Source organism: Polypterus senegalus, chromosome 4, assembly GCF_016835505.1.
Source record: "Polypterus senegalus isolate Bchr_013 chromosome 4, ASM1683550v1, whole genome shotgun sequence".
Classification (NCBI taxonomy): Eukaryota; Metazoa; Chordata; class Cladistia; order Polypteriformes; family Polypteridae; genus Polypterus; species Polypterus senegalus.
The window spans coordinates 165,210,976-165,232,698 of NC_053157.1; the positions used below are offsets into that span (position 1 = coordinate 165,210,976).

The following is a 21,723-nucleotide window of genomic DNA, read 5'->3' on the forward strand; positions in this document are numbered from 1 at the left end:
CACCAAAAATATAACATACACTTACATCATTACTTTGTCCAATGTTGTTCCTGATTTGTTACAATTGCTGCCAGTAAAGATTCTTGGCCCTTTGACCAGGGCCGGATTTTCCTATAGGCTAACTAGGCTTCAGCCTAAGGCCTCAAGATCAAGAGGGGCCTACATTCAAATTGTTAGCAAAATTAAAATTACTCTATTCTAAAAATACTGAACACTAAAACACTGAACCGAAAATAAGGAGAAATTCTACGCATATGACTAATAAACAAACATAAAAATGTATTGGTCAAGATCAATGCGTTCGGCTCATTGGGTCTGTTCGTTTGTATATACTAGATTGCACCAAAGTATAGTTCATACGTTCACTGATTGCTATGGCAAATATTGACGTGCCTTATGCTACTAAGCTCTGGTTTGCTCTTTCATAAATAAAGTGCAGATTAGTGTAGATTGGAACAGACAAACGAACAGACCTATTGATATCCCGACGTTCGGTTATATTCGTGTTACTTCGATAATATGAAACACGTGTTAATGTTATTAGAAAAGATTCTTATTTTAGGATTGCGTACATGATCATTTGATTCTCGCCTTTTGAGTTCAGTAGGTTCAATACTTTAGTGAAGTGTTTATAGACTATTGAAAAATTTTTTTGTGACAATCTTCATTTCGCGGAATTCTAGGTAAGTTCTTAACATATGTTTTAATTTGTATATTTTAAAATGTATATTACGTGCTTTATTTTATATTTTCATGATTATATATATATATAATTCATTATTCATAATTGCTATTTTTTTCAATGAGACAAAATAACAGTTCCATACAATCTTGATTGAAAAATGATAATTTAGTTTCACTATTGAATTAAAGATATTTTGGAATTATTTTTTAAATTGATTAGTGCTTGAAATTCAGAAATTATGAAATTAACATTTATTATTTTATAAATAATGACTATAATAAGAGACGCGCTATTCATGGAAATTCATACTTAAACTTTAAATGCGAATTATTATGAAATAAATTTATCTGAATTGAATTTGGTTTAATCTTCAATGTATTGAATATATTTAATTGAATTTGATAAAAAATATGATAATTTTTATTGCGTATTTTATTTTCGTAGTCAAAGATTTTCATTATTTGAATTTTCTTTGTAAATGTTGTGTGTTATGTTTGATTAGTTATTGTTACAAGTACTATATATGGTGCTGAGAATAAATGTCCAAATAAGTGTTCTCGACTTTTTTTTATTTATTATCCGTGCCACATTTTTTATAAAGGTTAGTACCAATCACAACATGTTTCATTTAACATATTGATATATATTACAGTAATGATATATTTTATTATCTCTCATGTAATTTACAAACTTAAAAATGGGAGGTGAAAGGGCCTCATAAGTGGAATAGCCTAGGGCCTCTTTTCATCTAAATCCGGCCCTGCCTTTGACTCTTAATGGAAAGTGCAAGTTAAAAAGGCATGACTGGATAGATGCATAATTGTATCATTATATTTGCAATAATTGTTAAAATTACTGTATTATGAATTCATTAATTGACATTAATGATGACTAAAAAAAGATATACAGGCTACTGTAAATGGCAAATGGAAACAACATGCCCTACATGTTGAAAATTAACATATTAAGTGTCCAAACTGAAAGAATATTTTATTCTGTTTTAGACTAATTTCACAATTAATTATGAAATTACATTAATTATCTTACACAGTATTACAGTCTATTCTTTCCCAGAACATTATTTAAAGTTATTCTGTTAAATCTACATGCTTTGCCTAAATAATGACTGCTATATAAAATATATAACACTTTTGTATTATTAGCAGTCAGTCAGTCATTATCCAACCCACTATATCCTAACACAGGGCCACAGGAGTCTGATGGAGCCAATCACAGCCAACACAGGGTGCAAGGCAGGAACAAATCCCAGGCAGGGCACCAGCCCACCGCAATCCCAGCCAACACAGGGTGCAAGGCAGGAACAAATCCCAGGCAGGGCACCAGCCCACCACAGGGCACACACACACTGGACAATTTTAGGATCGCCAATGCACCTAACCTGCAAGTCTTTGAAATGTGGGAGGAAACCCACGCAGAAAAGGGGAGAACATGCAAACTCCACACAGGTAGGACCCGGGAAGCGAACCCAGGTCTCCTTACTGCGAGGCAGCAGCGCTACCATTGTGCCACCATGCCACCCTTTATATTGTTATACTCTATAAATTTTTAACTCTGCTAGTCTTTCAGCTACTATTTCAGAATTCAAAGTGCATAATATACAATACATACTACATTATAATATGTTATTCAGTTCAATTTATTGTAATTATTTCCTTACATCAGTGTGGTTTTAAATCAATATAATATAATATAATATAATATAATATAATATAATATAATATAATATAATATAATATAATATAATATGGGTGGCACAGTGGTGCAGTGGTCCTCCCTGCATGGAGTTTGCATGTTCTCCCTGTGTCTGTGTGGGTTTTCTCTGGGTACTCGGGTTTCCTCCCACAGTCTGAAGACATGAAGGTTAGGTGCATTGGTGATTCTTGTCCCTAGCGTGTGCTTGATGTGTGTGTGTGTGTGTGGGTGTGTGCGATGGGCTGGCACCATGCCCGGGGTTTGTTTCCTGCCTTGTGCTCTGTGTTGGCTGAAATTGGCTTCAGCAGACTGCCATGACCCTGTAGTTAGGATATAACAAGTTGGATGATGGATGGATGGATAATGTCTGAATAGGTTTTTGTCTGAACCAGGTTACACTGGTGTTCTTCTTACTTAAACAAAAATGTGAAGTTAAGGTTTATTTTAAGTTAAGTTGTAGGCTGGCCTTGTATACATATAACTGTGTAGATCCTATATTAAAGTTGATATAACTGGCATAAGGGGCAGCATCCTAGAGCTGTAAATTAGATTAATTAGGTTTGAACATATTAAAGTACATAATAAATATTTCCTTCACTTCAAGGTACTCACCAAAACTGTATTATGACACTACCATTTTACACCTCCTTTTTCCTTCACTTCAACATAATCCTCCCATCCATCCATCCATTATCCAACCTGCTATATCCTAACTACAGGGTCACGGAGGTCTGCCGGAGCCAATTCTAGCCAACACTGGGCGCAAGGCAGGAATCAAACCCCGGGCAGGGTGCCAGCCCACCGCAGGGTGCACACATACACACACCCACAAATCAAGCAAACACTAGGGACAATTTAGAATCGCCAATGCACCTAACCTGCATGTCTATGGACTGCGGGAGGAAACCAGAGTACCTGGAGGAAACCCACGCAGACTCAGGGAGAACATGCAAACTCCATGCAGGGAGGACCCGGGAAGTGAACCCGGTTCTCCTAACTGCAAGGCAGCAGCGCTACCCACTGCAATAAAATGAAAAGGCACATACAGCCTAACTGCAACCTACAGAAATGGTCTTGCTGGCCTACATACTCACACCAACACACAGAAGCAGAAACATCTACATCATGCCAGAACAACCAGAACAGGCAAGATGCCTTAGAACATCAAAGACAACGTATGACAAATCACAGAGCGATATTATCCAAAGATCTGTGGCAGCAAGTCTTGCACCTAGACAGTGAACAAAAAATGAATTACCCACACAACCTTTCTGAAGAGCAGCACCAAACTGTCAGACAACAAGAAAGATTATGACGGAAAAACTACAGACACTGACAACTCAAAAATCTCTTGGTACTGTTCTTGAATGTTTACAGGTAATGACATTGTATGAATACTGTATATAATGTTGCCATTAAGGAAAATGTTGCCATTTGAGAAAGGGTTATAGACAGAAGGCTTAGGGAAGAGACCACCATAGGGGAGGAGCAGTTTGGTTTTACTCCAGGCAAAGGAACAACTGATGCAGTCTTTGCATTGAGACGGCTTATTCACAAGCATTGAAAAAGAAAAGGATTACATATGGTGTTTATTCTCTTGGAAAAGTCATGTGATAGAGTGCCATATCAAGATGTCTGTAGGTGCGTGAAAGAGAAAGGAAGACAACAGAAGTATGCAAGGATTGCCCAGGATATTTATGAGAGAGTGAAGACACGAATTAAAGGAAGTATTGCGGTAAGTTTGAACCAGGGATTATCTTTAAATCCTCATCTCTTTGATCTGGTTATGGATGTGTTGAATCAAGAGATAATAGGCCAGTCCCTCTGGTGCATGCTTTTTGCTGATGACAATGTGTTGTGTAATACCAGAAAAGAGAAAGTGGAGAGGAAGATGGATGAATCGAGAGGGGCTTTGGAAGGTAGAGGACTGAAGATAAATAGTAAGAAGACAGAATATATGAGGTTTAATGATGCTTAGGATTCAGAAGTTAGCCTGCAGGGAGAGCTATTGAAAAGAGTGGATACATTTAAATATCTAGGATCAGTGGTAGCCTTAGTTGGAAAACTAGATACAGAGACCCCACAGAATGCAGGGAATAATCGGAAGAAGGTATCAGGAATATTGTGTGATCAAAGAATTAAAGCAAAGGTTAAAGGTAAGGTTTTTAAGACAGTGGTAAGAACAACAGTAATGTATGGAGCTGAGACATATGCAGTAAAGAGAGCACAGGAGAAGGCTGGAGATATGGCAGAAATGAGAATGTTGAAATGGATGTGTGGAGTAACAAAAAAAGGTCAGAATAAGAAATGAAACAATCAGCGGTGCAACAAAAGTGGCAGAGATATCTAAGAAAGTAAAAGAAAGCAGGCTGAAGTGGTATGGACATGGGATAAGGAGAGACAATGAATATGTGGGCAATAAAGAGATGGGAATGGAAGTACAGGAGAAGAAAAAGTAGAAGAGGCCAAAGCATAGGTGAAGGGTTAAAGTAAAAGGAGATCTGAAAGAAATGGGCTTGACAGGTGAGGAGGGTGATTAAGCACATCAACCCCACATAGAAGAAGAAGAAGAAGAAGAAGAAGAAGAAGAAGATGTTATCATTAAGGATGTTGCTAGTTACTGTATATAGATGAAGTAAACATACTTAATAAAAAGTAGCAAACATTTGGAAATGAGAAAGAAAGTGTGGTGAATGCCCCCAGATAAATATAAAAGAATTTCATCATTATACTGCCAATGACAAGAAGTGAAGCTTTAACCTACATTTGGTTTTAAAGCTATTATTCATTTGAGATATGCAGTACCTAAACTTTGGCAGGGTCTGTACTTGACTACAGATAATCCAGCCACATCAAATTTTCGATCCTAGATGAGATTCATTTTTCAACATTTGCTTATGTCTTAAAAACAACCTATCTTCCAAGCAGCTACTTTAAGCATCACATTTTTCTGTCTCCTTTGTTTCTTTGGATCACATAAGAAGGACTTTTATATCATTCAACATCCATAAGGTGTCTGGTTTGGAAAGAATTTCAGAACACATTTTGCAAAGCCTTTTGCAAGTAGTAACATCTTTACTATCTCATTGAGAGAATCTTTGGTCTACAACTGGTTCCAAATGATAACAATTTTGCCTTTGACAAAAAACTGGACTGTCATAATGACTATAGACTGCTGCCACTCACCTCCTTCATCCTGAAATGCTTTGACATAGTGGTGCTTGGAACCATTAAACAGAATTTTCTATATAGTTAATACCTTTAGCTTGCACATCATGAAAACCAGTCCACAGAGGATGCAATATCTATTTCATTTTATATCATCCTGGTACATAGATAATAAAAAATACCGAGAAGTTGTTTGTCTTCTGACACAGTGCTGCCAGGGAAGTAGGTTTTCTCTTAACTTTCTCTTGACATTAAAATAGTGAAAATAGTCAAGACTTCAGGAAGCAGGAGGAAGGTCACACTCCCATCCAAACTGGGGAATGCTGTAGAGAAGGGTCAGCTTTATTTAATACTTGATATCACTATCACTGACAACCTAAAGCAGGCACAACAAATCTAAGCTGTACTCAAGAATGCTCACCAATGCCTTAGCTCACTTAAATGTCTGAGGAAACCCAAAGGTGCCTCCATCTATGCTCATAAATGTAATTAGTGTACAGTGGAATCTGCCTTCATGAACTGCATGACATCCTGGGTATGTCCGTAGCTCAGCTCAGGGCGACAAACAACTACAGAGTGTGGTGACATCAGCACAGAATATGACGGGCTGCTTCTGCTCAGCATGTAAAAATGTTACATTCATGCTGGACCGTGGTAAGTCCAAATGGAGTTAAAAATTAATTGATTTGCTGTTTCTAGTAAAGGAACGTGTCAAAAAAGGATATTTATTAATCCATCATGGATCACAGCACAAAAATATGAAGTATTGACCCAGACCAAGACATAATACAATAATCATTGTCAAAACCAAAATGTAGTCAAAGCCAAGCAAAGCATTATCAAATACCTTGTTTAAATGTAAATGATGAAGAACTAGTCTTTCCAAAGGGTTTTCCTTTATTTATTTTTTTTTTATCTAGCAGCGTTGTGATGATATCTCATACTTCACGTCACTGGCACTTGTGACTAGCAACGAGCACTGATGGTATACACAACACAACAGCACCCAAATTATCAAGGCCATAAGAAAAATATACAGGAAATTGCTTGTAAAATGATGTCACAAAAAGATAGGAACTCATGTTGCAATAAATATATTTAAAAAATGAAATCCAATAAAAAAGCACAAATATTCTTGGCAATATGAAACAAGCTGTCCTAGAAAGGCATAGAGTATTATTAAACACCTCAGCTATCCTGCAGTTTCTTTTCTTCCTTCTCCATTCTGGTACATGAAACAGAAACATTAGCTCTCACAGTTGTATGCATTCAGAGGCCGTTTTAATCAACAGATCATAAAGTTACTCAACAGCCACTTGCAGTGAAAAAGACATGGCTTTGCATATGTGTTTCATGTAATGTGTGATATAATCCCTCTTCTTTGTGTCTGTTTCCGATATTCTACAATATTCTATTATTCTCAATATTCTGAAGGAGACAGACAAGTAAGAATTTTATTATGTGTACGAATGACAATAAATGTGAAATTTAACTTAATATAAATTCATTTTCTTACAGTATTTATAAAGTAAATCTTCATGGGTTGTTGATGACAATAAGGTGCAAACCCTATATGACACAGTGAGAGGACTAAAGCAGATGTGGTGAGTAACTTCTTGTAGCTATTTTTATGTGCAACTGATGCATTTTGATTGGTTTATTCTGCATAATAAAATTAAAACATCGTTAAAATCATACTTGGAGAGTCTCTTGGTAACGGGTGTTCTTTTTTAAGCAGCAAAGATTTGTTTTGGTTTTTCCACCTTGAGTTCATAAAGGACACCTTTACAAAAACAAGATGTCACTTAGATTCAGTTTTTCCAATCATTATTAAACCCTCGGTGCAGATTCCCGGGGAGACAGAGTCTATCCCGGTAACACCAGGTGCAAAGCAGGAAACAAAGACGGGAACCTCGTCGCTGTGGGCACACTCAGGCACAAACGCGATCTCACTCACATTGTGCCAGTTTAGAGCTGCCGGTTTACTTAACACCACGTCTTCTGATGAGTGAGGAGCATCTAAGCAGCCGGAGAAAAACCCACGCGAGCACGAAGACAGCATCCTAGCTTCTTTAAAAATAACCTTTTTTTTTTTTTTTTAAGCAATTAGAGTAATAAACTGGAAAATTGGTACTGACTGTGACTTTTTCCAGTTCTGATTACTGAAGTCTTTTTATGTTACGCTGTGTTCCTCTTTGAACAGCTATTGTGGCGTTTTGTCTTCTACTATAATGTTATATTTTATGTAAGCTGCTTCGTTGGTGCTTATTGTCAGGCTCTGTGTAAAGCAATTATTTATCTGATTCTCTAGCTGTGAATAAGTGTTAGTCTCCACGTCGTTTCTGGAATTTCGGGTTGCGTTAATTTATTAGACATTTCTAGTACCTACAAAGTATTATCTATAAAAAGGGCCCCGCTGTTCTCTTTCAATGGGGAATATAGTATGTCGGATGTGCTATTTAAAAAATAAAAGTAATTACATAAAAAGCTACATCATTCTTGATGATTCATGTAAGAACAATTGACTGAAAGCAGCTCTCACATTTGATCATTGCCCTTTACACTAATAAAAGTGACATGCGATTAAAATTTCATGAGGATTTGTCCCATGGTGTGTTAGTGTGTGTGCATTTTCGTGGGAGAGAATCTCCTGCGCATGATCGCTGTGAGGCGCCACTGATAAACGTATGATCAAGTCGAGCCTACACTATTCATTTCGTTTTACTGCCGGCGGCAGACGACTGTAAAATCAAGCCGTCTGTTATTCAATACAGAGCGACGGTGATGATATATCTGGTAGCGTGGAGTACACGGAATGCTTGTGTAGGCTTAAAATGAATGATTAAATGTTTGGGCATAGTTGAGAGGAGTCTTCAGTTTCAGGACGCTGGATAGTTCCTTCCCATAACCTACAGTACTTTGGGAGATTTAAATTCTTGCCGAGTGCATGGAAAACGAGATCTTGGACACGGAGAATGAGAAGCAAAAAAGAATACGAGGGAAATGCACGGCAGAAACTGTCATTTAAGAGATGCCTTCTTATCGAAGTTTGAATATAATCATCACGTGCAAACTGTACTTCTGAGCGATGGACTTCACCGAAATTCTATTTGCAGTGTTCATTACTGTTGTTGTGATTGTTTCATTAATATCTAACTTGTTGGTGCTGCTGTGCTTCATCTGCAGCACCGAAATCCGCAAGCAAGTGCCAGGTATTTTCATTATGAACTTATCATTTTGTAATTTGCTCATCACTGTTTTGAACATGCCATCCACTTTGCTTGGAATTGTTAAGCATCAACAACCTTTTGGCGACTGTATCTGTCGAGCAGTAAGCTTTTTGGAGACTTTCCTGACTATCAACACGATGCTAAGCATGGCAGCTCTCAGCATTGACAAATGGATAGCTGTGGTGTTTCCCCTGAGCTATTCGAACAAAATGCGATACAAGGATGCCTTATTTATGATGTGCTACTCATGGCTTCATTCTCTTACCTTTGCCATGGTCTCGCTGCTTTTTTCCTGGGTTGACTACAATCACATTTATGCAACATGCACACTGCGCTTAAAAGAAGAACGTGAACGGAGAAATTTTACCGTGTTTACCATCGTGTTTCATGCCACAAGTTTTATGCTTTCTCTGCTCATTTTATGCTTCACATATCTAAAGGTTTTAAAAGTAGCAAGGTTTCATTGCAAGAGGATAGACATTATTACCATGCAGATGCTGCTTCTGCTGGTAGATATCCATCCAAGGTATCTTTCATTTACTGTATTTATGTAAAATGTGTAAGTATTTTGAAAAACGTGTGAAAGGGCGCGAGTTACGTGACATCCACTGAATGCTGACGAAAGTTTAAAAAAAAAAACGAATTATTATTATTACACGTGACACAAACACTTTATTTAGGATATCAATAATTTTTGCAAATTAATAATTACAATGAAACGATGGATGATTATTTCTGCAGCTTCATTCAAGGCTGATTTAGAACTTGGTGTAGGAAACAGAAATGTAAGTAAGTTATTTTCACCCACAACAATATTAGTAAAATCATTTAACATCCGCGCTATATGGCTAAATTGTCAGTAAATATACAGGAAAGATTTAAATTTCATTTGGTTGTGTAATTTCTTTTAATGCTCTGAATTACCTATCATTCTGAAACCTTGCTGTTAATTGGAATATCCCTAAATATGTGGCAAATTTCTCAGCCAATATATTTACTTTGCTTTGGTTACAGTGTTAAGCAACGCTGCCTTGTTGAACAGAAAAAGAGAAGGCAAAGGGCCACCAAGAAAATCAGCATTTTTATAGGCTCTTTTATTATCTGTTTCGCCCCTTATGTGATTACTAGGTGAGTATAAATGATTTCATGCATATTTCACTCGGTTAAATAACTAGTTAGAATGAATGTAACCCCACCAGTGTACCGGTAAGAAGTAGTCTTTCAAACCTCTTTTTACATTAATCACTAATAGCACTGGTGGGCAGAAATGCAAGCAGACAGGACAAAAAATGTCTTGTGTGTATGTAGAAACTCAGGTAGATAGATAGATAGATAGATAGATAGATAGATAGATAGATAGATAGATAGATAGATAGATAGATAATACCATTTTTGCTAATGTCATTTGAAATGGAACTTTTTATTTGAAATAGTTCAGATATTGCAACTCTAGGTAAGTTTAAGAATAGTAAGTCAAGTTAATGGAAACGAAGACCTAATAGCTAAAGATCTTTGAACAAGATTCACTTATGGAATATGATAAACACAAACCCACATAATCATATTTATGAAAGAGTCATTGACAAGAGATTTGGGTAGGTTTTTGTCAGATATACATTGGGTATGTTCTCAAAGTTTTGTATTACCTTTTATTATTTCTTTGCAGGTTAATAGAACTCCTTCCATTTGTAACAATTAATCAGCAGTGGGGAATCCTAAGTAAGTGCCTAACATATAGCAAGGTTGCTTCAGATCCGTTTGTTTATTCACTGCTGCGACAACAATACAAGAAGGTCTTAATCAACATTGTCAACAGAATGCTCAAAAGGGATTTATATCCATCATCTGGGCATAACAGCTCTTTAGATACTGAAAATGACTACTGCTTGCAGCGGACAAATTGAGAGTTTTATGTGCAAGAAGCAAAAATTAAAATTCTGTGAAGAGAATAATATACAACAACCACTTTATAATATAAGTCAATAAACCTCATTAAATGTTGTGAAGCGCTACAGTACTGTATATCTAAAATTATAACTTTTTATATCATTACATTCCCTTTATCCCAAGACAATAATTTATAACTTTAAACATGTTAGTTCAAAGAGTCAGCTATAATTATGTGCATAAATTTTATTATAACTGATGACTACTGTCTACTATGGATATAAATAGAAAAACAGATTATATTTTTATTGGAAAGTATTCTAGGAAATAACAGTTCCAAAAAAGAAATAAGTTGATGCTATAAATACTTCAAATATTGTTACAATCAGATTCAGAACAGATGTAGCTGTATTGTTTTTTTCTTTTTGGGCATCTATACATTCTGCACAGTAATTAATAAATAATTATTTAATCTTTTCCCATTTAAGCTCAGAATGACATTCACTACATTTCATTACATTATGTTTACCTGATTCTAAAGGCATGAAGAAAAATTCATAACTCAGGAGCTATCCAGCTAACATTCACCATAAATCGGTAGTAGCGTGGTTTAAAATAAACTGCATTGACATTGTGACAGTGCACAGTTTATTAAAATATTCCAAATATATTAGGTGAACTTTACTAAAACATTAATGCATACATTGGAAACTGGAATATTCTGGGTCACCATCAGCTAAACAAAATGATTACGAAATGCCCATAATGGATTTAAACAACCTTCCGTTCTTAAAATCCTGTAACTGGCTGGTGACCACTATTAGATATTTTCAAGTGCATCTCTTTTATTTAAAACTAATGATTTCCCAAGAGATATAGCAAAGAAGGAATGAAGGAATTACCTGAAGCTTGTTTCCAGGCAGACACTGAAAGTCCTTCAGAGACTATTATACAGGTACATTAATCTTATTATTAATCCTTGCAGAAAGCTAAAGAAAATGGGAAGATTCATTACTCTGTGTGTTAGAATCATATGGTGGTAGAAAGGCTGCTAAAAATGAACTGGTACATAATTTAATCTCATGCACTTTTTGATAACCATAGGTCAGTGTTATTAGATTTATAAAGCCAAAGTTGTATTTGTTACCTATTTTAAACTGAATGTATTGTCAAGCTGCAAGAACTCTGAATTATCTGGCATTGTTTTTTGATTGTAACATACACACACACACATACATAAAATATACATTATTTGTTATTTGTTGCACTGAAGCAGAGAGTTTATTCCATTAGATTTATTTATTTCTGACTATTTTTACATAAAGTTGATCTCTTTTCAAAGGAGGAATGTACAATGTAATTTGTTTAACTTCAGAGTTTAAAGTGTTACTTTGGGGTATTAATCAACAGGTTAACTTCTCTGATTTCACAGATTTGTGCTTAACTGTGCACATTTTGAAAATCAAGTATTAGATAAAACTGTGTATATAACTGAACATACTGTATACAATGAAATATATGGTACGTTACTTGTGATCCAGAAAATAATGTGCAATAAAAGTAATAAAAAAGTATTAAGCATCCTGTGTATTTTGATAGTTAATAAGAACTTTATAAGAACTTTATTTGTGAAGTTTCTGCCAATAAACTACAAAAACTTCAATAATTCAAAGTTTTTATATATTATTATATTGTGACTTGAAATGTGTTTTACATGAAAATCCAAATCATTACTCAGAGCTGAACAGCAGCAGCTTTTTACACAGAAGTAACTTAAGACCTATCATTAAAAAACAGTGAATTGAAATCATACAATCCCTTTAAAAAAAGTTTCTGTGGCAATCCCTGTGTGATATCCATCTTATTACAGCTGATTAAAGTAGTCTCTTAATCTGATTATTACCTGAATTTTGAAAAAAATTTTTTTTAATTTTTACATGTCCTGCCTAGTACTGTACTAGTATTTTAAATCAGTTAAATCCATTTTCCAAATCTGCCATAAAATTATGTGGAGCCAGAGCCTATTCAGGTCCCACTGGGCACAATGCAGGCGCAAGCCTCAAATATAGTGCCAGTTCTTTGCATTTATACACTCATACAGACAGACAGGCATTTATAATAAACAAGCCTAAAGATATAGATCAAAAAAATAAGTACAAGGAATACAGAGCACTTGGAGAAAACCACTACAGGTGTGGAAAGAATCATATTCTGGCCCTGGAGCTGTGAGGCGGAAGCACTAATCTCTTTGCATTGTGTCACCAATCACTCATCAAACAAATAGCTTTAAGGAATCGAACCTTGATGACTAATCAATACTTGTGCTTCCAGAACTAAGTGAGTCAGCCTTATCTTAATATTTCTTAAACTATTTTATAGATATATCTGAATGCTTTTTTTGTTTAGTATCTTTCTATACTGTTCTATAGAATTAAAGGAAAAATATTTTGGTTACACATGGGTGGTAACAGTGTATAATTTTCTCACTAAGGATCAATGAAAGGCAATGGTTTGTAGATTGATAAATTGGTCCCAATGTATGCATGGGTTTCCTCTTGGTGCTTTGGTTTCCTTCCACAGTCCAAAGATGTGCAGGTTAGCTGGATTGGTGATGTTAAACTGGGCCTAGTGTGTGTGTGTGTGTACCCTGTGATAGACTGGTGCCCTGTCCGTTGACTGTTCCTGTTTGCCTCTCAAGCTTTTTGGGATAGGCTCCAGCTTCTCCATGACCCTGCTCAGGATAAAGTTGCTTTGAAAATACCTAGCTGGATGGATGCACAGATATATTGGTTGATAATTCTAAATAATGTTTAGTAATTTATGTGCTTTTCTGATGTTACAGTATACTCTTAGTGTTAGCCATTTACATTATGACTCTCCAAAACTACTACAAGCACATAAAATCAACTACAATACTTTTTGTTCCTGCTTTCTTTTTTAAACTTTCTGATTATTTTTTTTCTTTGACTATAAAGTAATTGGTTATACAAGTTCGACATGAATCACTGATATCTATTATATCTACTGGAAAGTAATCAGACACTTAAAGTGTGCATATATGATAACAAATGACAAAAAGTAAATTATTCATCTGATTATGTGTACAAGAATCTTATAAGCAGCACATCAGCACCACATAATTATGGCAGGTACAGATGAATCAAATTAAAAAATAAATAAACATTCCAACGGTCAGTTCAAATTCTAAACTTGAAAATGCGGAAATGTTACATTTTCTAAATCAGCGTTAGAGTTTTGAAAACATTCAGTATTGGACATTAGAAGGTAGTATGATTGATCCAGTTGTGAAGTAATAAGTAGATTTCATTCATACATTGACAGTAGAAATGGAGTAATGAAACCAGGATAATGAAACTAGGGAAAATGTGACAAATATTTGTGAAAAAGAGGAATAATATGGGGCCTAAAACTGGTTTACAGGTGACAAAAATAAATGTAGTATATAGTGATTTTAAGATTACACATTAATGTTTGTTTCATCTAAAATACTTAAAATAGCTTATTCAATAAAGAGAAATAAAATCACATTAGTTGTTTTGATGTAGTTTTCATGCATACTACATGCAGTATAATACTTACTAGAACAGCATTAAGGCCTATAAGCTTATATATTCTATAACATTATTATTTTTTCCTGAAAAGGTAGGTACACTTCCTAGGATTTAGATATATGGCTCACGTCAGGGCTGAGTTACTTTCTACAGGGAGTTTGAATGCTGTTTTTATGAAGTTCTCTAGGTGCTGTGAATTCCTCCTACAGTCTGATGACATGCTGAGACAGCTGACAGCACATTACCTTGGTGTAGGTGGGATTCCTCTTGGACCTTGTAATAAAAGTGCAATTTGAAAAAAAAGAAAAAAATCAGGATTTTATTATCACACTTAAAATGTGTTTAATATCAATCATCAATCATTAAATAGGCATGAAAAATACAGGGTGGTCCAGATCTAATGATGCAGATCCAAATCGTTTGGATGACTTTGATTTATGCGGGGACAATTCCAGTTCGGCGTGAAGACGATTCTTCGTGTCGTCAGTTCGCACACTTCTCAATGGTCCAGGATTTTTCGGGTGATTTTCAATGTAATAAACTTAATAAGTTATAGCATAATGAAAATTGCATAATTAGATCTGGACCCCCCTATAAAACAAGACATTTTCAGTTTGTCAATGTTTTGTTCAGAAACAATGATTTTGTGATTATTATGTTATTTTATTCCCCTGTTTTATAATAATTTATAATTGATCTATTTAGAAAAACCATTGACTAGTTTGTTTTTTATTAACATTTCTAAAACAATACTTTAAATCTGACTCTCAGCACTGCAAGAAGTGTTTGCGACCTTTTTATGTAGATTAGCTGTTGTGCTCTTTTCTAACATCTCTCCAAAGCATCAATGCAACATCTAAAATATACATCAAAAAGCTGATATTAATTATAAAGATGTGTACTACAGCAATGTAAAAAATTAAGTTCAGTTAATTTTGTGACGTGGCAACTGAATGCTAAAATTTTTCCAGGGGTAGTGGGTACTTCCAGCATAGAAAAAGGCAGAATAGTTCAAGCTATAATCATAGAAAGAGAGAGAAGCCCATACTGAGAAGTGCAAAACAACTAAACTGAACATTTGGAAATACATAGGGGACTAGGGGGCAATAAGCACTGTTCACATACTGGATGCTCAAGCAGAACAATAGAGTTGGGATGCAGTATAAGACAGAGAAGTGAAAAATTTTTTTTTTTTGCAGGATATTAGAGGTTAGAAAAAAAGCAATTGCCAGGGATGTTAGTTGTTATAATTTTGGTTTAGGAACTCATAAAACAGAGAGTTCTGAAATTTGTTATTGTTATTTTTTGGCAACCCTGTTTTGTTTCTTTTGCTGGTATAATTGCCACCAATTTATGTCGATCATTGGCATTGCCATGGCTATAAAGTTGTTATACCCCTTGTTGGTCATGTGCAGTAGAAGTTATATGACCTATTATGTTATTTAGTTCCACCTACATAAGGCAGTGGTGCACAGCTTCTGCCATCTAACCGCTGGATTTGCTATGATAAATAGATAGATAGATACTTTATTAATCCCAAGGGGAAATTCACATAATCCAGCAGAAGTATACTGATACAAAAAAAAACCCAATATTAAATTAAATAGTAATAAAAAAGCATGTAAAAGCAGACAATAACTTTGAGTAATGATAGCATTTACTCCCCCTGGTGGAATTGAAGAGTCGCATAGTGTGGGGGAGGAATGATCTCCTCAGTCTGTCAGTGGAGCAGGACAGTGACAAAAGTCTGTCACTGAAGCTACTCCTCTGTCTGGAGATGACACTGTTCAGTGGATGCAGTGGATTCTTCATGATTGACAGGAGTTTGCTTAATGCCCGTCGCTCTGCCACAGATGTTAAACTGTCCAACTTTACTCCTACAATTGAGCCTGTCTTCTTAACAAGTTTGTCCAGGCATGAGGCGTCCTTCTTCTTTATGCTGCCTCCCCAGCACACCACCGCGTAGAAGAGGGCACTCGCCACAACTGTCTGGTAGAACATCTGCAGCATCTTATTGCAGATGTTGAAGGACGCCAACCTTCTAAGAAAGTATAGTCGGCTCTGACCTTTCTTACACAGAGCATCAGTATTGGCAGTCCAGGTATTTATAGGTCTGCACCCTCTGCGCACAGTCACCTCTGATGATCACAGGGTCCATGAGGGGCCTGGGCTTCCTAAAATCCACCACCAGCTCCTTGGTCTTGCTGGTGTTCAGGTGTAAGTGGTTTGAGTCACACCATTTAACAAAGTCTTTGATTAGCTTCCTGTACTCCTCCTCCTGCCCACTCCTGATGCAGCCAACAATAGCAGTGTCATGAAATACAATCGACTAAATTCTTGGATAGTTATGGGTAATTAAAACATATTCATGTCAGGACCTTTGGCTTGGCTGTTCAACTATGATTCTGGCCTTAGCATTTTGTACTTGGTATATATTTTGAATTGTGAGATTCAGTCCCTAACCTTTCCTTGAGTTCACCTCTGCTTTCTCTCATCAATGTTTATCAGCTCTTGATCACTTATTCACACCTTTGACCTCCCAGAAACCTTTCTAAAATCATTAAAAGAGTGAGTAAAGCTTCTTTTTGCTTGATAGGAAATCAGAATACCTTCATTGGGGACAACTGTTATTATTCCAGCTATAGTGAAGAGCGTGAAGGCTCCCAAAAACATTCAGAAAAAAGGCCTACCCCAGGCAGTCTGACTCCAAACTCCACAGGCTGGTATCGGGCTACTGAAGCCCAAATGAGATTCTCGATTTTAAAGTTTAAAATACTTCCAAAATATTTAAAAATTAAGCAAAATACCCCTCTTTGGAGAAGTAAAGAAAAAAACTGAGGCTAGCATAGATAAGGCTAAAGCAAAATTTTATTTACATAAATGTTAGTAAACAAAAAAAATCACAAAAAATGAAACAGAAAGCAAACAAGACTGCAAATGCAATCCATCCATCCATTATCCAACCCGCTATATCCTAACTACAGGGTCACGGGGGTCTGTTGGAGCCAATCCCAGCCAACACAGGGCGCAAGGCAGGTAACAAATCCTGGGCAGGACGCCAGCCCACAGCAGGACACACAAACACACACACACACACACACACACCAGGGACAATTTAGGATCGCAAATGCACCTAACCTGCATGTCTTTGGACTGTGGGAGGAAAGCAGAGCACCCGGAGAAAACCCATGCAGACACGGGGAGAACATGCAAACTGCACGCAGGGAGGGCAAATGCAATCCAACCATCATAATCAAGGAATAGAAGTAAAATAATCAAGAATCAGTAAAATCAGCACTTTTACAATGACACTGAAGGATCTGCTTTCAGATTTAGGATCTAAAGGCTGAGGGCTGTCCTTCAGCCACAACATCAATGCAATGCAATACAATTTGTTTTTGTAAAGCACATTTCTCTGGGTTCAGGTTCACAGAACTGTGACAAATTCTCATGTAAAATACAAGTATAGATTATACTGATTGCTAAATACAGTAGTATTAAATATAAGGATATAGATTTGTTAAAATACACAAAAAACTAAGCAGAAACTATTCAACATAAATGGAAACCAACAATATCTGTCCATTATTGAATTGTTAAACTAAATTACAATCAGAATTGTAAGGGAGACAGTCAAAGACAAAGTCAGACATAGTCACAGTCCTGAAGACCTCAGCCAACTGGCTGCCTATTCCCTCTTGGGCACTCTGGGCACAATCTGGGTAGCCCTGCCTTTTGGTTTTCACCCACAAAATACAAAAGATATAAGACAAAAAAACAAAATACATAGTAACACATTATGTGAATAAAGAAAACATAATCAAAGAAAAACAATCTTACATAAAGGAAAACCAAGAATAGAAATAATGAAAGTTGGGAACTTAATAAAAAAGAACAAAAATAATAAATATACAAGAAGTAAAATTAAGCCAGGGCAATACTCCTGACTGAACCATAACAGAAACACAAGTCCCAAGTAGATATATTTAGGGCCATATTGCCCTTTTAAATTTCGGGGCAGGCAAGTAGTTAAGTAGACATCTGTAGCCCAGAAAATGTTAACACACAGTTTAGACTTAAAAGAATGCAACTGAGGTCCTCTTTAAAGCAGCAAGCCGAGAATCTGCCTTGAAGACCTAGCCTCTGAAGGAAAACTAAAGCCTTGGTGTGCAAGGACACCAGGAGTCACCAGATAGAATGCTACCAGATGTCTCTATCACAAAAGTAATGTGGCCACAATCTAATTGTAAGGAATTTAAGGTCCCTTGCTGAAGATAATGTTAGAGTTGGGACTAGAAGTGGAAAAAACCCCATTGGTGAGAGGGACAGGCCAGGGTCAAGAGTGAAAGAAAAACAGTAGGGGTGATGGTGGTATGATGAAGAGTATTTGGAAAAACTTTAAAGATGGGAAAGACCCTATCAGGCTGATTGACATTGTTTTTTTTCTCTATATTCAATTTAAGTTTGTACTTTGCATTTTTTGTCTGGTTTATTCAGTAAAAGCACATTTTTAACATTTTTGGCTGCCTCTAAGTTGCTCTGGATGTAGATTTTAGCTACAGTTAATGGCCCACTCAGGATATCATTCCTTTAGCAAATTTCTATAAAATCTGTTTTCTTATCTAAACATCCAGTATCTTCACTTATTCAAAAGACAGAGCACCCATTTATGTGCTGAGCAGCTGGAGTGGCGCCTAGACATAATATGCTATAAGTATTGTAAAGAATATACAAGAGCAACTACATCCTCACTCTCACTGTGACTTGTGACAATGTATAAGGCTCAATTGTTGTGATAGCACCAAGGCAAGTCTTTTGGGCTGGTACTCTATTGTGGACATATGACTGTAGGCATTCTGTTTTCTAGGGTCCAGAGTTAAATGAAAAATAACATATTGCAATAGAAAGTTGGACACTAGAACAGCCAAGAGTGAATGCAGAAATATTGCAGACATAGAGCAGGCCCTAATGTTAGTCTTGATTGTCAGCAAGGCTGTCTAAAATGATAAGTGATTAAGTATGGAAGTCAAAGAGTTTCACAAACACAGAGCTAGGGCTTATGTTTTTGTTTTGTTTCATCAATGACTGCTAGGTCAGTTTCAAAATAATTAACTTGGCTGTGAGTTGGCTTTTGACACTGGAGATTCTTTTTCAGTCTCTCTAATTTACTTTACCCTTGAGACTAATTATACACTAGGCTGGCACTGAGCCCTAGTCACTAAGGAATGGGATTCTAATCTACTGCATTGTCAGTTCAATCCCCATTACTACCTCATTGTATCACCTTGAAGAAGTCCTTTACAGTAACTTAAAAATGCTTCACATGTAAAACTATAGGCAAAAAATTTGAACATTTTAAAACTTAATTTGTTTGTTTAAAGAGTCAGCTCTAAATTGATGTCAATAAAATGAGAATATTTAAAAATTAGTGTACTTTTTAAAATTCTCCTTTGTAGGAAATTCTTTTCATCGAAGTACCGTTACATTTTAAACTAAACTTTATCTTTAACTCATAAGAATGCAAATTCTAGCATATGTTATTCTGATCATCAAAGTAAATATGACTTGCTTTATGATTCTTCTAGTCCTTCACTGTTAATAGATACTATTTTTTTAAGTATTAGAAGTAGAGGGCACCATAAATAATTGTAGATGCTTTTAAATTTTATATCTAAGATTATAATGCTTGTGCAAAATATGTTAATGCTAATACACCAAGTGTGCCAAGCAGGAAAGAAACAGAAATTCTAAATCAGAAATAAATTAATAGAAATGCAATGTAAAATACACAAAAGAAAGATGAAAATAATTCAAATTTGAATATATACAGATAATAATCATTAACAAATGTCTGCTTTCATAAATATAAAGTATAATCATGATTGAGGCAAAAAAAGAAAATAACAATCACAGCACCTATGCTGCTTCCATTTTAACCACCGCGATGAGGAGACTTTAAGAAAAGAAATCGATTCTGAAATATCAAAGGCAAGAAGAAGTGTGGGGCACAAATCATTATATGTTGTAAGCAGGGAAGACAAAGATCTTAAGGTGCTCAAAACACTTAAAAATAATTAAATAGGAGGGCCAGACATGCTGTAATTGCAGGTTCCCAAAAGCAAACAGAAAATCTATATTGTGATAGGATGACTGTCCGGCCTGTTAGTTGTCTGGCATCAAACATAGATTTACTAATAACCTTGTCTACTGTGTTTTACAAAAGGGTTGGAATGCACACATTTAAATATATATATATATATATATATATATATATATATATATATATATATATATATATATATATATCTTTAAAAGCCGCTTTCATTTCAAGAACATCCGCAGTCTGAGCAGATTTCTTAAATGTTACTTATGCGTGGCTGTCTGTTAGTATCTTATTTAAAAGAGAAAGGAAGACATGATGACACAAAGAAGAAGATTAGGAACATGTCTGATAGCAAGAATACATTTTATTTATCTAGTGCCTTGCTTATATTCAATGTCCTGAGGTATATTTCCTTTCATATTATGTTTTCAGCTGATTAACCCACTGGGGTATAGGAGCAGATGCATATTTCATTGTGAGCTTATGTCAGTTTTTAGGAATATTGATTTCCGCTGCACTAATGGCTGGAAGACTTAGTTTTCACAACAATGCCTGTGAAACTAATCCTTAGATGAAATGTTACCTGGAGAAATTCTCCACAGCAATAAGGCTGGAGCAAGGAATTTACACAAAAAAATAAAGACACAAACAAAAGAGAAACTCTAAATCACAGTTCAAGTAAGGAACAAAATAATGTTAAAAACTGATGTCATTTCAAGCCTATGAGAGCCAAGGGAGCTGAAGACTTTACTAAGAATTTAATAGATTTATACAATATTGCATATGAAACTGAATAGGACAGTGTGATTGATAGGAATAATCCGGTGACGTCTAGCCATGTCAAACATTGCTTGCCCTCTTCTGGGTAACTAAAGGTAGAGGTAAATGCTTCTTTGTGAAGGTTTTATCTCAATTACTGTATATATACTGTACTGTGCTACTGTACATGCTGTAGCAGCAACTATGTAACATATTTAGCCCATCTCCTTTTTATTGCACCTAAAAGAACAGTATGGTACTGTAAGCAGGTGAAATAGTCCAAAAGAGAATAGTTTATAGTATGAGTGTGATGACAAACACACAATAAAACAGAAAGTGTTTAAACAGCATGAAACACAGAAAAAAAGTGTTGCAGATGAACAGGTGAAGTTAAGATAATAAAGAGCTTGAAAATAGTGTTATTATTGTAAGATCATTTCCACAATAAAGCCTTAGCAACAATTTTGTAGCCATCAAATTATGAAGAAAACCTTGCAAAAGTAAATGCAATAAAGAACAACAGAGATTTTAGCAGTTATCTCAAAAATAAATATGTGCATCACATTAGATACTTTTACCCTTGTTGATAACAACTTTCCAGCACAC

The 21,723-nt window shown here is 35.6% G+C and overlaps 1 protein-coding gene across 1 annotated transcript; it reads left to right on the forward strand.

Annotated features, from left to right (window-relative positions):
- The first annotated feature begins 8,267 nt into the window (after positions 1-8,267).
- LOC120527794 (G-protein coupled receptor 26-like) lies at positions 8,268-12,238 on the forward strand. The gene is made up of 3 exons (XM_039751621.1): positions 8,268-9,322; positions 9,811-9,924; positions 10,463-12,238. Exons 1-3 carry the CDS (start codon positions 8,655-8,657, stop codon positions 10,698-10,700), a joined length of 1,020 nt encoding a protein of 339 aa, XP_039607555.1. The 5' UTR covers positions 8,268-8,654; the 3' UTR covers positions 10,701-12,238.
- The last annotated feature ends 9,485 nt before the right edge of the window (positions 12,239-21,723 follow it).